This window comes from Zea mays, chromosome 1 (genome assembly GCF_902167145.1).
Source record: "Zea mays cultivar B73 chromosome 1, Zm-B73-REFERENCE-NAM-5.0, whole genome shotgun sequence".
In the NCBI taxonomy this organism is placed as follows: Eukaryota; Viridiplantae; Streptophyta; class Magnoliopsida; order Poales; family Poaceae; genus Zea; species Zea mays.
The window spans coordinates 294,235,607-294,248,510 of NC_050096.1; the positions used below are offsets into that span (position 1 = coordinate 294,235,607).

Sequence of the window (12,904 nt, forward strand, 5' to 3'; positions counted from 1 at the left end):
CGAACGGGACTGCTTTCTCGCGGAAGTCAGAGACAGACTCCTACAGGCCCAGGAACATGCTAGGCAGTTTAATGATGGCCATCACCGAGACCTGGAGTTCAAGGTGGGCGACTGGGTTTGGCTACGCCTGTTACACCGACAGGCACAGTCGCTGGTTAGCCGACCAAAAGGGAAACTGGGAGTCTGGGACCAAGGTATGCAGGGCCCTTCCAAGTTCTGGAACGCATCGGCTCAGTGGCATACCGTCTGGAATTGCCTAAGGGCTTGTTCGGTTATTTTCAATCCATATGGATTGGAGGGGACTGATATTGATTTGAGGGGATTTTGACTTACTAGGGATTGAAACCCCCTCAATTCCCCTCAATCCATATGGATTGGGGTAGAACCGAACAAGCCCTAAAGGGGCTCGCATCCATGACGTTTTCCATGTAGGACTACTCAAACCTTTCAGAGGATCACCTCCTGTTCTACCACCAGCTCTGCCAGTACTAGAAAACGGCAGGCTTCTGCCCACACCACAAAAAGTTCTCAAAGCTCGACTTCAGCGTGGTAAATGGTTCATCCTAGTTCAGTGGAGTGCAGAGCAGCTAGAGCAGGCCACATGGGAGCCCATGCAACAGTTCAAAACTTCCTACCCACAATTTCAGCTCGAGGATGAGCTGTTCGTCGAGAGAGGGAGAGATGTTATGACTGGAAAAGTATATAGGCACCGGCCTAAGCAGCCAGTGGAAGATAAGCTAGACTGAGCATATAAGTACTCAGATAAGATATCTAGAGTTGTTTAGATTTTCCTTAAATAAAGGTAGTTTGTTTAGATCCTCTTAAAAGGAGGAAGTCTTGTTAGGCTAGGGCAATATATAAGCCCTCTATGCCTTTAGTCTGTAATCAGGAAAGATCAATCAAAGAAATAGATTTGAGTCTTGCCTCTCGGTTGTTCTCAACTCCATTGCTGCGCCTGAACCCTAGGCTAAGCGTCACCACGGCAATCTCTCACACTTATTCCTCCAACCTCCAACCATTAGCTACTCATACAATCTCCGCAGCCGGGGTAATTCTAACAACAACACAAAGATGGAAACTACAACGTGATGGCCGAATAAGTGAATGATCGAGACTGTAATAGAATGATAGAAACTGTAATGAAATGACTGGAAACGGAGAATGACTGAATCCATGAATGACTAAGAATGTAATATAATAACCGAAACGGTAAAAGTAACCGAAACTGTAAAGAAATAACTAAAATTGTACCAGAATAACTAAAATTGTAACGGAATGACTAAATACATAAGACTATAGCCATAAGATAATAACTAAAATTGTAACCAAATGACTAATAATCTATCACCATTACTTATCACCTAGAACCATAAACTAATAGTCTATCCACGAAACCCAGCCGACATATCCGAGTCAGCCAAACGCCCTAAAAACGACTAGACGCCAGGTCAGGCTAGCCCTTTCCCAACGATCAGGGCCAAGACACTACAGGCACGTGTCGCCATCGACTGGGATGTTTGAACCGCACGGAAATGCAGTCTTTGGAAGGCATCGTTACAACAAAGAAAAAACGACCATGCATTGAGGAAAATATCAGAGTTCAAAATGATCATGCAAGTTCGCACTCGAGAAAGCATCTCTAACAGTCTAACGTGCGACAAATGCAAACGCGACGCAATACTCCAATTCCTCTTCCATGTCCCACCTTCAGATCGATTTGCAGATATCTGTTTGGATATTGTCCAGGTATGTGACGCACAAGTTCCTTGAACAATTACAACTGAAATATGCCGCCCAGCCATATTCATCCATGTCTTTCTTCACGTCGTGTTACTTTTGGAATTGAATGCTGTAAGAGCCAGTGTTTGGGTCTTTGACAGCTTTGAAATTGTCAACACTCATCCCGAAGCGGCCCAGCACAGAGTTCCCCAGATCTTTCAGCTTTGCTGCAAGAGATAACATGGGTCCATTAGTAGCAAATGGAAGAACATGTCCATTACTTGATCACTAGGCACAACTGCACACGAGATTATCAGTGAAAAACAAACAAATCCGGATAACAGAAGGAGTGCATTGAAATTAATGTTGTTCAGTGGTAATCTTTATGAGCAATGTAAAACTTCGTCATTTTCATTGCGCACAATATATCCTAACTCCTAAGCACTTCACATTTCATCACCGAGTGTTCCTTGAAAGAATATAAACAAACAATCGCAGCAAGAGAAGGTACTTCACCGAAGAAATGTCTATTTTCCACAATGATGTCATAAAGTGCCAAAAATGATGTTTGAGATACTTGAAAAAAGCAGCACATTACCAATCATTTCTTCCTTCATCTTTTCCCTCTTCTCAGCTGCCAGGGGCTCAAGTCGGAAAAGAGACCTCGTGGCTTGTTGATTTGAAGGATCCACTTCAACAACCTTTTTCATATCTATGAACAGTGATAGATTGACAGCAATCAGAGCTTGCGAATTTGAAAAAAAATGGTGCATGCTTATGTGGCAATAATGTGAAATTGACACATAAAAAAGCACAGAAGAAAAAACATCTAACCGGCAATAGCTTCATCATAATGTTCAAGCTTTTCATGCGCTTCTGCCCTCCGAAGCAGGGCTTTCAGGTATGTTGGATTGAGCTCAAGTGCTTTTGAGCATTCTTTAATCGTCTCATCATGTTTTCCCTAATAACACAAAAGTCAGTTCCGTGGTCTGCTTGTACCGAGGGAAAAAACAGCTTTATTCGACAGATGTGGTGGTCCAAGTAAATAACTAAGAGAAAGGTGAATAGTACACGTATTTGAAACTAAACTACACAAGCGCAAATATTTACAAAACTAGAGCAAATCCAAGGATTTTCACTACCAAAACACAAGGTAAAACAGCTTGAGTTATTCAGGTTGTCTCCAACAACGTCCCCTAAAATTCATTCTTTAAAGGAATATTCTTTGTTCTTTACAGCACACTCTAAAAATTTCCGTCCTTTATATTTTCGTCATCTCCAGCAACGTTCCCTAAATTTGGTCTTCTATATCTACAGTGTTGCCAGATTTCGCAATACATATTGGATTTTTATTGGTCGCTTAAAAAAACTATTCATATGTCGCGGAATTAAAATACGCTATACACTACATATTGATTATTTTGTGAAAATAATATTATTACATAGTTAGGAAAATAATGTGCTAGACAATAAAAAAATACTTTCTAGCAAAAATGAACTAGGAACTAACTAAAATAATTACATTTTGTACCCTACATTACTACTCGTGTTTCTATAAGGAAAAAGCTATCCGACTATTTTTTTAAATACATTATGTCGTTCATGTCTAGACTATAGTGCTTCTCAAACATTTCCTCGAGCACCAACCAGGCGTCTCCGATTTCCACGTCGAGGTACTTGAGGAACACCAGGAGCCCGACGAGGTAGATGACGTCGTCGTTGCCGACAAGCTCCATGAGGTCCACCTCGCCGACATCATCACCAGCCACTGACCTCTCGTCGTCCCTCGTCTACTCCCTCTCGACCACGTCGCATGTGTTGTACTACCCATGGCTCGGACGTGTTGCTCGACGATGGTTACGACATCTTCTGCTCCGTGGGTGGGGGTGGGGACGGCGGCGAGGCCGTCGAGCTCAGCATCGTCGAGAGCTCCAACGACTTCGACGAGCTATCAGGCGGCTATACGTTCTGGTGCCATGGCTACCACCATCGGAGGTGGACGTCTCCTTCGCTTTCACGACGGCGGATGGCTCTAGAGCTTCAGAGCAAGCACGGGAGAGAACGGAAGGAGTTGACACGCATGATTGAACAGTGTATAGCGAGTGTCGTGTGTCCGCCAGATATAGAGGGCGAGAAAGAGACGCTATATTATAGCGGATGCTTTAGCGTTTGTTGCTGGACGCTTACCGGACACATATGTGCGCTATATTTAGGGTAGAGAATGTTTTACCGGCTCTCATGGAGAAACCCTCCGCGGCATATTGAAAACAGCGTTTGCTAGCAAACTTACACAGGAGTGAAAAGACAAGCACTCTGTAGGTGAAAACAGTAAAAATGAATCATATTGACCAGGAGATAACAGTAGTGGCCATGGCAAGACTTTTATGAAAAATACATAACCACACTGTACTACTGAATTTTCACGACATTAAGGAGTAATCATGGCACACAAATCTGTATGTTTTTCTATGCCCACCAAAGTTATGTTCCAATCAGGAAAATGGCTTACCAATTTCAAGAAGCATACAGCACGATTAGAATGGCATGCAGCACGTATATCCTCAGCAGATTCCAGCTCAGCAGCAATTTGCAATGATATTTCATACTGTGATAATGCTTCCTCATATTGTCCAGCACCAAAAAGCTTGTTTCCTTCTGCTTTTGCATCATTTGCTTGGATTCTAGCTTTCTACAGCAAGTAGAACAAGTACTCATTTACCATAGTGCAATAAATCTCCCCAGAAAGGATGCTATGGAGAATTCAGACCCAAACTAAGCAATAGCATCAAATAGGTTGTAAGATGATAATGAATTGAATTGTTGTCCATAACATGTAGTGTTAATGCCAGCACAATTGTATACCAAGCACTACATCCAATTGTTTAGCCATTCCTACCTAGTTTTTCCGCAAAACTTAGCAAACTTTACAGATAAAATCTGGATTATCATTATCTTGCAAAAGAAACAGATACATAAAAATGTGTAGTATGACAGTGAAAATATGAGAACACGTCTTTACAATGGCATTGGACACATCAGCTTTGTATATTTCGTATGCATATGCATAATTTTCTAGAAGATAGTTTGCATACTGAATTCGTTCATTTTGCACCTATTTATAACCAAACAGCAACTGACCAGCATCTCCTATAAAGCATGATATAAACAAACCACAAAACAAACTTTTCATTCTAACTGAGCTTGATACAAGGCTCAGATATTGTGTTGTCATATCTATGAACAAAGGGAGCATTCTGAAGGACTTGACGAATTAGAGAATATATATGAAGTCTGATCAATATAACATAGCTAGCCATCCACTAAGTACTAAACATATCACCATCTTACAACTGTTCATAACGGACAGAGCCACAGAGGCGGTCCTGGGGGTCATCACTACCCATAATCAAATCTAACGACAAAACTACTAGTGGAATACTCCGCTACTCCAACCCAAAGCGCGAACCAAGCAGTCAACCCAACATAGTTCAAGCACCAAGAAATTGAACCCCAGATTCAAGCATCGCAGTCGACAACCGTGAGGGGAAATGCAATAAGGATGCGGGGAGGTCATGGCGCACTACCTCTCGCAGCTGCTCGTCGGTGAGCGCGTCCTCAAAGGCATCCTCCTCTTCTTCCGGCGCCCTCGACGCCTTCCCTCCAGCGGCTGCCTCCTCCTCCTCGGGCGCCGCTGAAGACGAGGGGCGCGCCGCGTCCCCGGCGACCGCCTGCTCCTCCGCCACCGGCAACGAGGGGCGCGTCGCCTCCTCGGGCTCCAGCTCGATCAGCACCATGTCTTTCCCCCGAGCCGCTACCTCGCCGAGCGCTTCCACCTAGCCGTGGTGATGGCGGTGGAGGAGGGAACGTAGCGGCTGTGGCGGCTGCGTCGCCAGTGGATATTGCTGCCCGAGGATACCTCTGGCGACGAGGGGAATCACCTCGAGGAGATCAGGGTCTATGGATCTACTGCGTAGACATCCAGCGGCGGCGGTGGTAAGCTGGAGACGGAGAGGCGGCAGTGGAGGCGAGAGAGATGGGATTACGGGATTCGCAGAGAAGAGGAGACCGAAAGGTGGACGCGAGGAGTCTCGCAGGTTCGGGGGTTTGGGCGGACGTGAGGTTCGGTTATGCCAGAGTGGAGTATTTTTTTTTCGGGTACGCGAATTTCTTCTTCGCCTTTGTCAGCAAGGTAGATATTACAGACGCGTGTCAAGCATTTTATTACTATATTAACCGCGGCAGCATAGAAGGCTAGAAGCTCAGCTGAGGTGGTCACGCCATTTCTTTTAACTGCAATTGTACGATCTTTATCCAACGGCCAGTTAAAGCGGACTGATCCCTAAGCAGCACGACAGGAAAGTTCCAGAGAAATCTTCATAGCTCCGAAGCAGGTCTCTCAGCAGCAGCACAACAGGATCGTTACAGATAAATCTTCGTCGCTCTCATGATCCCATCCCTCCCCACATTTCAGCGTCCACCTTTTATTATTACTATATTAACCGCGGGAGCATAGAAGCTCAGCTGAGGTGGCCACGCCATTTCTTTTAATTGCAATCATACGATCTTTATCCAACGGCCAGTTAAAGCGGACAGATCCCTCAGCAGCACGACAGAAAGATCCAGAGAAATCTTCATCGCTCCGAAGCAGGTCTCTCAGTAGCAGCACAACGGGATCGTTCCAGATAAATCTTCGTCGCTCTCATGATCTCATCCCTCCCCACATTTCAGCGTCCACCTCAAATAGCCGAACGGAATCCCAGATAACTAAGCTGAGGTGGCCACGCCATTTCTTTTAATTGCAATCGTACAATCTTTATCCAACGGCCAGTTAAAGCGGACAGATCCCTCAGCAGCACGACAGGAAAGATCCAGAGAAATCTTCATCGCTCCGAAGCAGGTCTCCCAGCAGCAGCACAACGGGATCGTTCCAGATAAATCTTCGTTGCTCTCATGATCCCATCCCTCCCCACATTTCAGCGTCCACCTCAAATAGCCGAACGGAATCCCAGATAACTAAGATTATTACTATATTAACCGGGGGAGCATAGAAGCTCAACTGAGGTGGCCACGCCATTTCTTTTAACTGCAATCGTACGATCTTTATCCAACGGCCAGTTAAAGCGGACAGATCCCTCAGCAACACGACAGGAAAGTTCCAGAGAAATCTTCATCGCTCCGAAGCAGGTCTCTCAGCAGCACAACGGGATCGTTCCAGATAAATCTTCGTCGCTCTCATGATCCCATCCCTCCCACATTTCAGCGTCCACCTCAAATAGCCGAACGGAATCCCAGATAACTAAGAAATGGCCACCGAAAAAGGAACAGAGCGAGCTATCCCTCACCAAATTGTCAACCAAGCCTGCTCCCCCTGCCTAGGCCACAGGCCAGTATGATAATAGAGAAAAAGCAAGCAGGAGGGATGGGCGAGTGAGATGCTTCGTTCACGTTCCAGTGATGGTTGAAGCTGGTGCCATTGGGGATGCCCAGACGCGCTTCGTTCACGTTCCAGCGATGGTTGAAGCTGGTGCCATTGGTGATGCCCAGACACGAGCGTGTGCAGCCTGGTTGACGTCAGACGAGCCAGGCACGCTGGACGGGCCTAAGGCGTTCGATGAAATGCCCCCCCAAGAGTGCGACGTGTGCCAGACCGACATAGCCTCTTGGTTTCGTTGCATATTCTCGAAGATGGAAAGTATGAGCTAATATTCATTGAGACATATATATACATATGTTTACATGAATCTGGTTTTATTAGATTCTGTAAGCAAGGGGATTATGATTCTATTTTGTTGTCAGCCCTAGAAAGTTTGTGTTTTTTTATTAATACTGTGAACCTTACCGTCTTTGCACATGGTCAGTCTCTTATGTGTGTCGTGTTGGTTTTAATTCAGTATTGACAGAAGCATGGATTGTTGCTTGTTGGGGACTTGTTCTCAAATGCTAAGAGTTAAGAACAAGGCAACATAAAAAGTGTTAAGTGTTAAAGTCCTTCGTCCTTCGAAGCATTATGTCCCTTCGGGAAATAATGAGTTTCGGACGAAGGTCATAAGAGACATACCTTCGTAAACATAACAAGTAATGACGAAGGATTCATATAAAGCATGAAATATAATATAAGCATCATCATAGAATCATTTCTATTTTATTAACATGGAAAAATAGAAATGATTTCAAATTACAAATGTACCTTCGGTCCTGAGAGAAGGTAAAAAGTACAAGCGTGACGCAAAAGCAAATGCCAAGTCAGCGTGAACAGTACGGGGATACTGTTCACCTATTTATAGACACGGGACACAGCCCTTACAAAATTACATTTATGCCCTTTACATCTGACAATAACTCTATAGTAATCCATCGAGGTCCGAATAGCCTTTTCATCTTTAAGTCGGTTTCCTTTCCTGCCACCATGCCGAAGCTTTTCTGCTCACAGCTTCGGTGCTGTATCAACCTTCGTATGCTTTGAGCTTCTCCCTCTGTGATACCGATTCGAGTCCGAAGATACCTATTTGCACATTATACTCCAGAAACACTATTAAATCATGTTTTTGAGGACCTTCGGACGCCGAAGGTCCCCAACAGTAGCCCCTCGCAATATTAATTTGTTTGAAATAATAAATTCAGATTGCGATATGAACGAAGGCTTTATGCCGAAGGTCCGAAAAAACACCTTCCCTTTGCTAGAATAGCAACATTCAATGACAAGTGGGGTCTTTCAACTTTCAACGCATCAAGCGTATAAATACGGCCATACCGCAAACTTATTTTGCACGCTTTCTGGCCAACCACTCCTGCTCACTCATTTTTTAGCTCTTGTGCACTGTGATCTGCTGAGCTTTTAGCTTTGAAGCTTCGGCTTTTAAAACAGTTTTTTAGTGTTTCCGAAGATGTCCCGAAGGCCGAAGATACTGCAATGTCAGCAGCCTTCGGAGGCCGAAAAAAGAAAAGGCTGAATCGGGTATTTGATGCCATCGGGTTTGTCTACCCTGACTATCGCTACCCCATTCGAAGGCAGAAGAGAAAAAATACAACCTCTGCAAAAGAAGAAACTGCAGCTGCTCCTAGCGAGCCAGAACCAAAAAGGAAGAAGATAAAGGTTCTTACGCATCGGCCGCGTTATATTGAACCAGCTTCGGTGCCTGAGTTTACCGGAGAGACTTCTTCGGCCACCGAAGCTGAAAAACCAGCTGAGCCAACCTTGCTGCCAGAAGTCGCAGAAACAGCCGAAGTACCAACGAAGACAAAATTGGAGCAATCAAAAATTTTGCTACCAGAAACGAAAGAGAAGGCCGAAGCGCCATTCACAGAAAAAATGGAAGAGGTAAAGGAAGCAACCGAGGACTCCAAAACATCAGAAATCTTGAGTCCTTCAGCAATTATTGGGACATCGAAAAATGAGAAAGTGCCAGCTGCAACTCCGAAGAGAAAAAGAATGGCTAATGTGCTAGATGTACTGGAAACGATCATATCTTCGAGCACACCTCCGAAGAAGGCTGCTGTTACTTTTGAAACAACAGCTGAAATTTCTGGTTCTGCAGCTCTAGAGCAAGAAATTGAAGCCGAAGCTGGGCCCTCAGAGCCCGCAAAGGCAAAAACCTTGGAAAGTGAGGCAGAAAAAATAACAAAGCCAACTTTTGCTGAAGGAACTGGTGTTGTTACCCCCGAAGCATCCCCCAAAATTCGTGATTATATTTTTCGTCATGCTTCGGGGAAAAAATTATCAGAAAAAGAAGAACAAGAGGCCCAACACTATGCCCAAAAATTGAAATATCCAAAGGGGGCGTTGATATTTAATGGCAGTGGAGAAGAAGATTTCTTGTATTGCCTCCCCGACAGCAAGGAAATTTCTGTCTGTCGGGAGATGAGCAGAAGCTTCGGATTCCCAACTTTAGAAGACGGACTTTCGGTGCTGTCAAAGAACGATCTGGCTGACAGCCTAGCTTACAACAGTTTAAAGGTGCGACAAATGGAATTCTTATATTTTTGTTGAGTTCAAAATTTTTCGTTTGTTTAAAACTATTGACACAGACATATTCCTGTCTGCAGGTCCTGATACTCAGCAATGCCCTCAGAGCACAGAAAGATGCTGAGGACGAAGGATGTACTATAGCCCTGAGCAACCTTCGTTCCGAAGTAATTGAACTGAGGAACGAAAGTCTCGAAAAAGACAAAATATTGCATTCCTTAATAAATAAAATAAAAGAAGACGAAGCTCTTTTCAAAGGTCAGGCCGAAGCTCAGAAGGGTGAAATTGAAAACCTTCGTAAACAATTAGCCAGAGCTAAAGAGGAATGCATACTTGAAGAAACAAGGCGAGAACTCAGCGACCAATGGGCAAATCATTTAGAAGAAACTGTTAAAGAGCTTCGGTCAGCTAAGAAGAAATGCTTCGACAAATCTATAGAGTGTGTCAAGAAAATAAAAACTAGCTTCGCCAGCGTTGGCGCATTTTCGCAAGAAGAAAACTTTATAAGAGGTAACCCCGAAGGTCCCCTGGAATGGATCAATCATGAGGCGGAGGCCTTTGAAGAAATTTTAAATAGTCGCGGGGACATCTGCGCTTTTTCTGGTGCCAGAGGGATTGCCACCATTTTGGAGGGGAAAGGATGTGAACATGTAAAGATTTTATCGCAGTCCGAAGCCACCTTGTCCACTGAAGATATAAAAGATCCTTCAGCCGAAGCTAGCGCGGTTGGGGGAAAATTTTTCACCGACATCTGGGACAACGGTGGTAGAGAAATGGCCCAAGAAATCATTCAGAAAAGCGAGAAAGGGATTCATGAGGCTAGAAAAGTAGCCGAGGCTGCTGAGAAAAACGCAGAGCCCGAAGGGCAAATAGGTACTGACGAATAGTTTTCATCGCGTTATAACTTTTAATTTTATAGTTCGTTCGCGATCTGTAATAGTGATGTAATAGTATCCCGTCCTCACTCAGATCCTACTAAAGCATCTTCGGGCCCTCAGCCTAAAGATGACGACGAAATTAAAAAGATGGCCGAAGCTATCATGGATCAGGTTGTCGATCGACTGCTGAACGAAGCTGCAGAGATAGTACTTAGGGAAGACTAAGTGCTATTGCAAAAAACATTTGATATATGATTTGTGTAATATTCTGTAATCCTGTATGTAATATACTTGTTTTATGATTCAATTCTTTACGATGCATGAAACTTTAAACACGTACCATTTTTGAGTCTTCGACGAAAAAACACCTTCCCTTCTTTTCATGCTTCGTGAAGAAGAATTTATCATTTATCACGACAATATCCATAGTGTTCTGATAAGAAATATCCAAGCTTCGTAAAAATAATCCCCGAAGCTATGCCCCGAAGATCAATATTGTTTCTCCCTGTAACTTGGCATGATTTGCCCTTTCTCAAAGCATTTTCCGAAGATCGATAACATGCCCCCTTCTTGTGCCACATGCAGCATGATGTATGATGATTATGCTATGCAAAATGATGTGATGATGTTATGTTATGCAAAATGATATTTTGTGCCGAAGATACGCACATTCCTGCAATGGAGCACAATCTTTTGTATCAATACTGACTTTTTCATTATAAGCCTCCCTTAGGAGCTTCTTCGCCTTTTACTTCAGCGGAATCAGCGTTTATTTTTCGCTGTAAGTTCTGCATCCCCTTAGGAACGTCTTTGGAACTTCTTCGCCTTTTACTTTCGGCGGTATCAGCGTTGACTTTTCGCTGTAAGTTCTGCATTCCCTTAGGAACGTCTTTGGAACTTCTTCGCCTTTTACTTTCGGCGGTATTTAGCTCTGCATTCCCTTAGGAACGACTTTGGAGCAGAAAACCTACGCTGCGCTCCCTTAGGAACGACTTCTTGTAGCTTCGGCAAGCTTACTCTGCGTCCCTTAGAACGACTTTTTGTGGCTTCGGCAAGCTTACTCTGCGTCCCTTAGAACGACTTTTTCCTTGCTCCGAAAAATACATATCGTGGTGGAGGCAAGCTTATTCGCCCTTCTCTTGCAAATTCTTACAATTTGAACCTGTGAAAAAGATTTACTTTCCTCGTGGCAAACGACAAAACCATTACATGAAGTTTAAAAAGTGTTCTTTATTACATGAAAAATGAAACTTGAATAGAGAAGACTTCTATCAAAGTAGGATACTTGTCAATAGATGTGCTTTGACTCTGGCACAGTGCTATTAACTGTGCGAGCTTCGGACTGTTCTCTGAAATCCCGTTGATTTTGAGTATATTGGCCCCCTTCTGGCTGCTGGCCTTGTTGTAGCGGTGGTGGAGGCGGAGGTTGTTGCCAGGAAGCCTGAGGCTGACTCGCCGAAGCAACAGAAGCTGCAGGGTGATTGCCTACATATTCTGGGATGTAAGGCGAATGATACGAAGCAGTGTGCATGACCTGCTTCGGCTGAGCCTGTTGCGCGGCAGCTTCGGCTATCTCTTTTTGCTTCTGAATGATAACATGGCACATCCTGGTAGTATGACCTTTGTTTTCACCACAGAATAAGCAAAATATTCTTCTGGGTTGATCCCCGAATCTTCCGCCGAAGCCCCTGGCGCCTCTGCCTCTTGGAGCTGGTGGTCGGAAGGAGCTTTGCTGTTGCCCCGAAGCCTGTGAGGAGTACTGTGGCCTTTGCTGCTGGCTCCCCTTATCATCATTTTGATTGGAATTATGAATTGATCTGACATGCCTCGGATAGAATCTTCCTCCGAAGCCCCTGGTCATCTCAGAAAATCTGAAGGCCTCCTCCCTTCTTTGGCGAAAATCATTGTCAGCTCGAATATATTCATTCATCTTCTGGAGCAGCTTCTCCAGCGTTTGTGGTGGCTTCCTGGCAAAATACTGCGCTGATGGCCCTGGCCGAAGCCCCTTGATCATGGCCTCAATGACAATCTCATTGGGCACTGTCGGCGCTTGTGCTCTTAAACGCAGAAACCTTCGGACATATGCCTGAAGGTATTCTTCGTGGTCCTGGGTGCACTGGAAAAGGGCCTGAGCAGTGACCGGCTTTGTTTGAAACCCTTGGAAACTAGTTATGAGCATATCTTTCAGTTTCTGCCAAGAAGTGATTGTCCCTGGCCGAAGAGAAGAGTACCAGGTCTGAGCAACACTTCTGACGGCCATGACGAAGGATTTTGCCATGACTGCCGTATTGCCACCGTATGAAGATATTGTTGCCTCGTAGCTCATTAGGAATTGCTTCGGGTC

At 44.5% G+C, this 12,904-nt stretch overlaps 2 protein-coding genes across 2 annotated transcripts; one reads left to right on the forward strand and one right to left on the reverse strand.

The window, feature by feature from the left end:
- Positions 1-1,167: 1,167 nt before the first annotated feature.
- LOC100381665 (uncharacterized) lies at positions 1,168-5,755 on the reverse strand. Its single transcript, NM_001174480.1, has 5 exons — positions 5,304-5,755; positions 4,229-4,408; positions 2,554-2,680; positions 2,318-2,431; positions 1,168-1,946 (listed from the first exon to the last, which is right to left on the reverse strand). Exons 1-5 carry the CDS (start codon positions 5,511-5,513, stop codon positions 1,831-1,833), a joined length of 747 nt encoding a protein of 248 aa, NP_001167951.1. The 5' UTR covers positions 5,514-5,755; the 3' UTR covers positions 1,168-1,830.
- A 1,262-nt stretch (positions 5,756-7,017) lies between these two features.
- Positions 7,018-7,501, forward strand: LOC100278691 (uncharacterized). Its single transcript, NM_001364479.1, has one exon. It carries the CDS (start codon positions 7,174-7,176, stop codon positions 7,420-7,422), a length of 249 nt encoding a protein of 82 aa, NP_001351408.1. The 5' UTR covers positions 7,018-7,173; the 3' UTR covers positions 7,423-7,501.
- Positions 7,502-12,904: the final 5,403 nt, after the last annotated feature.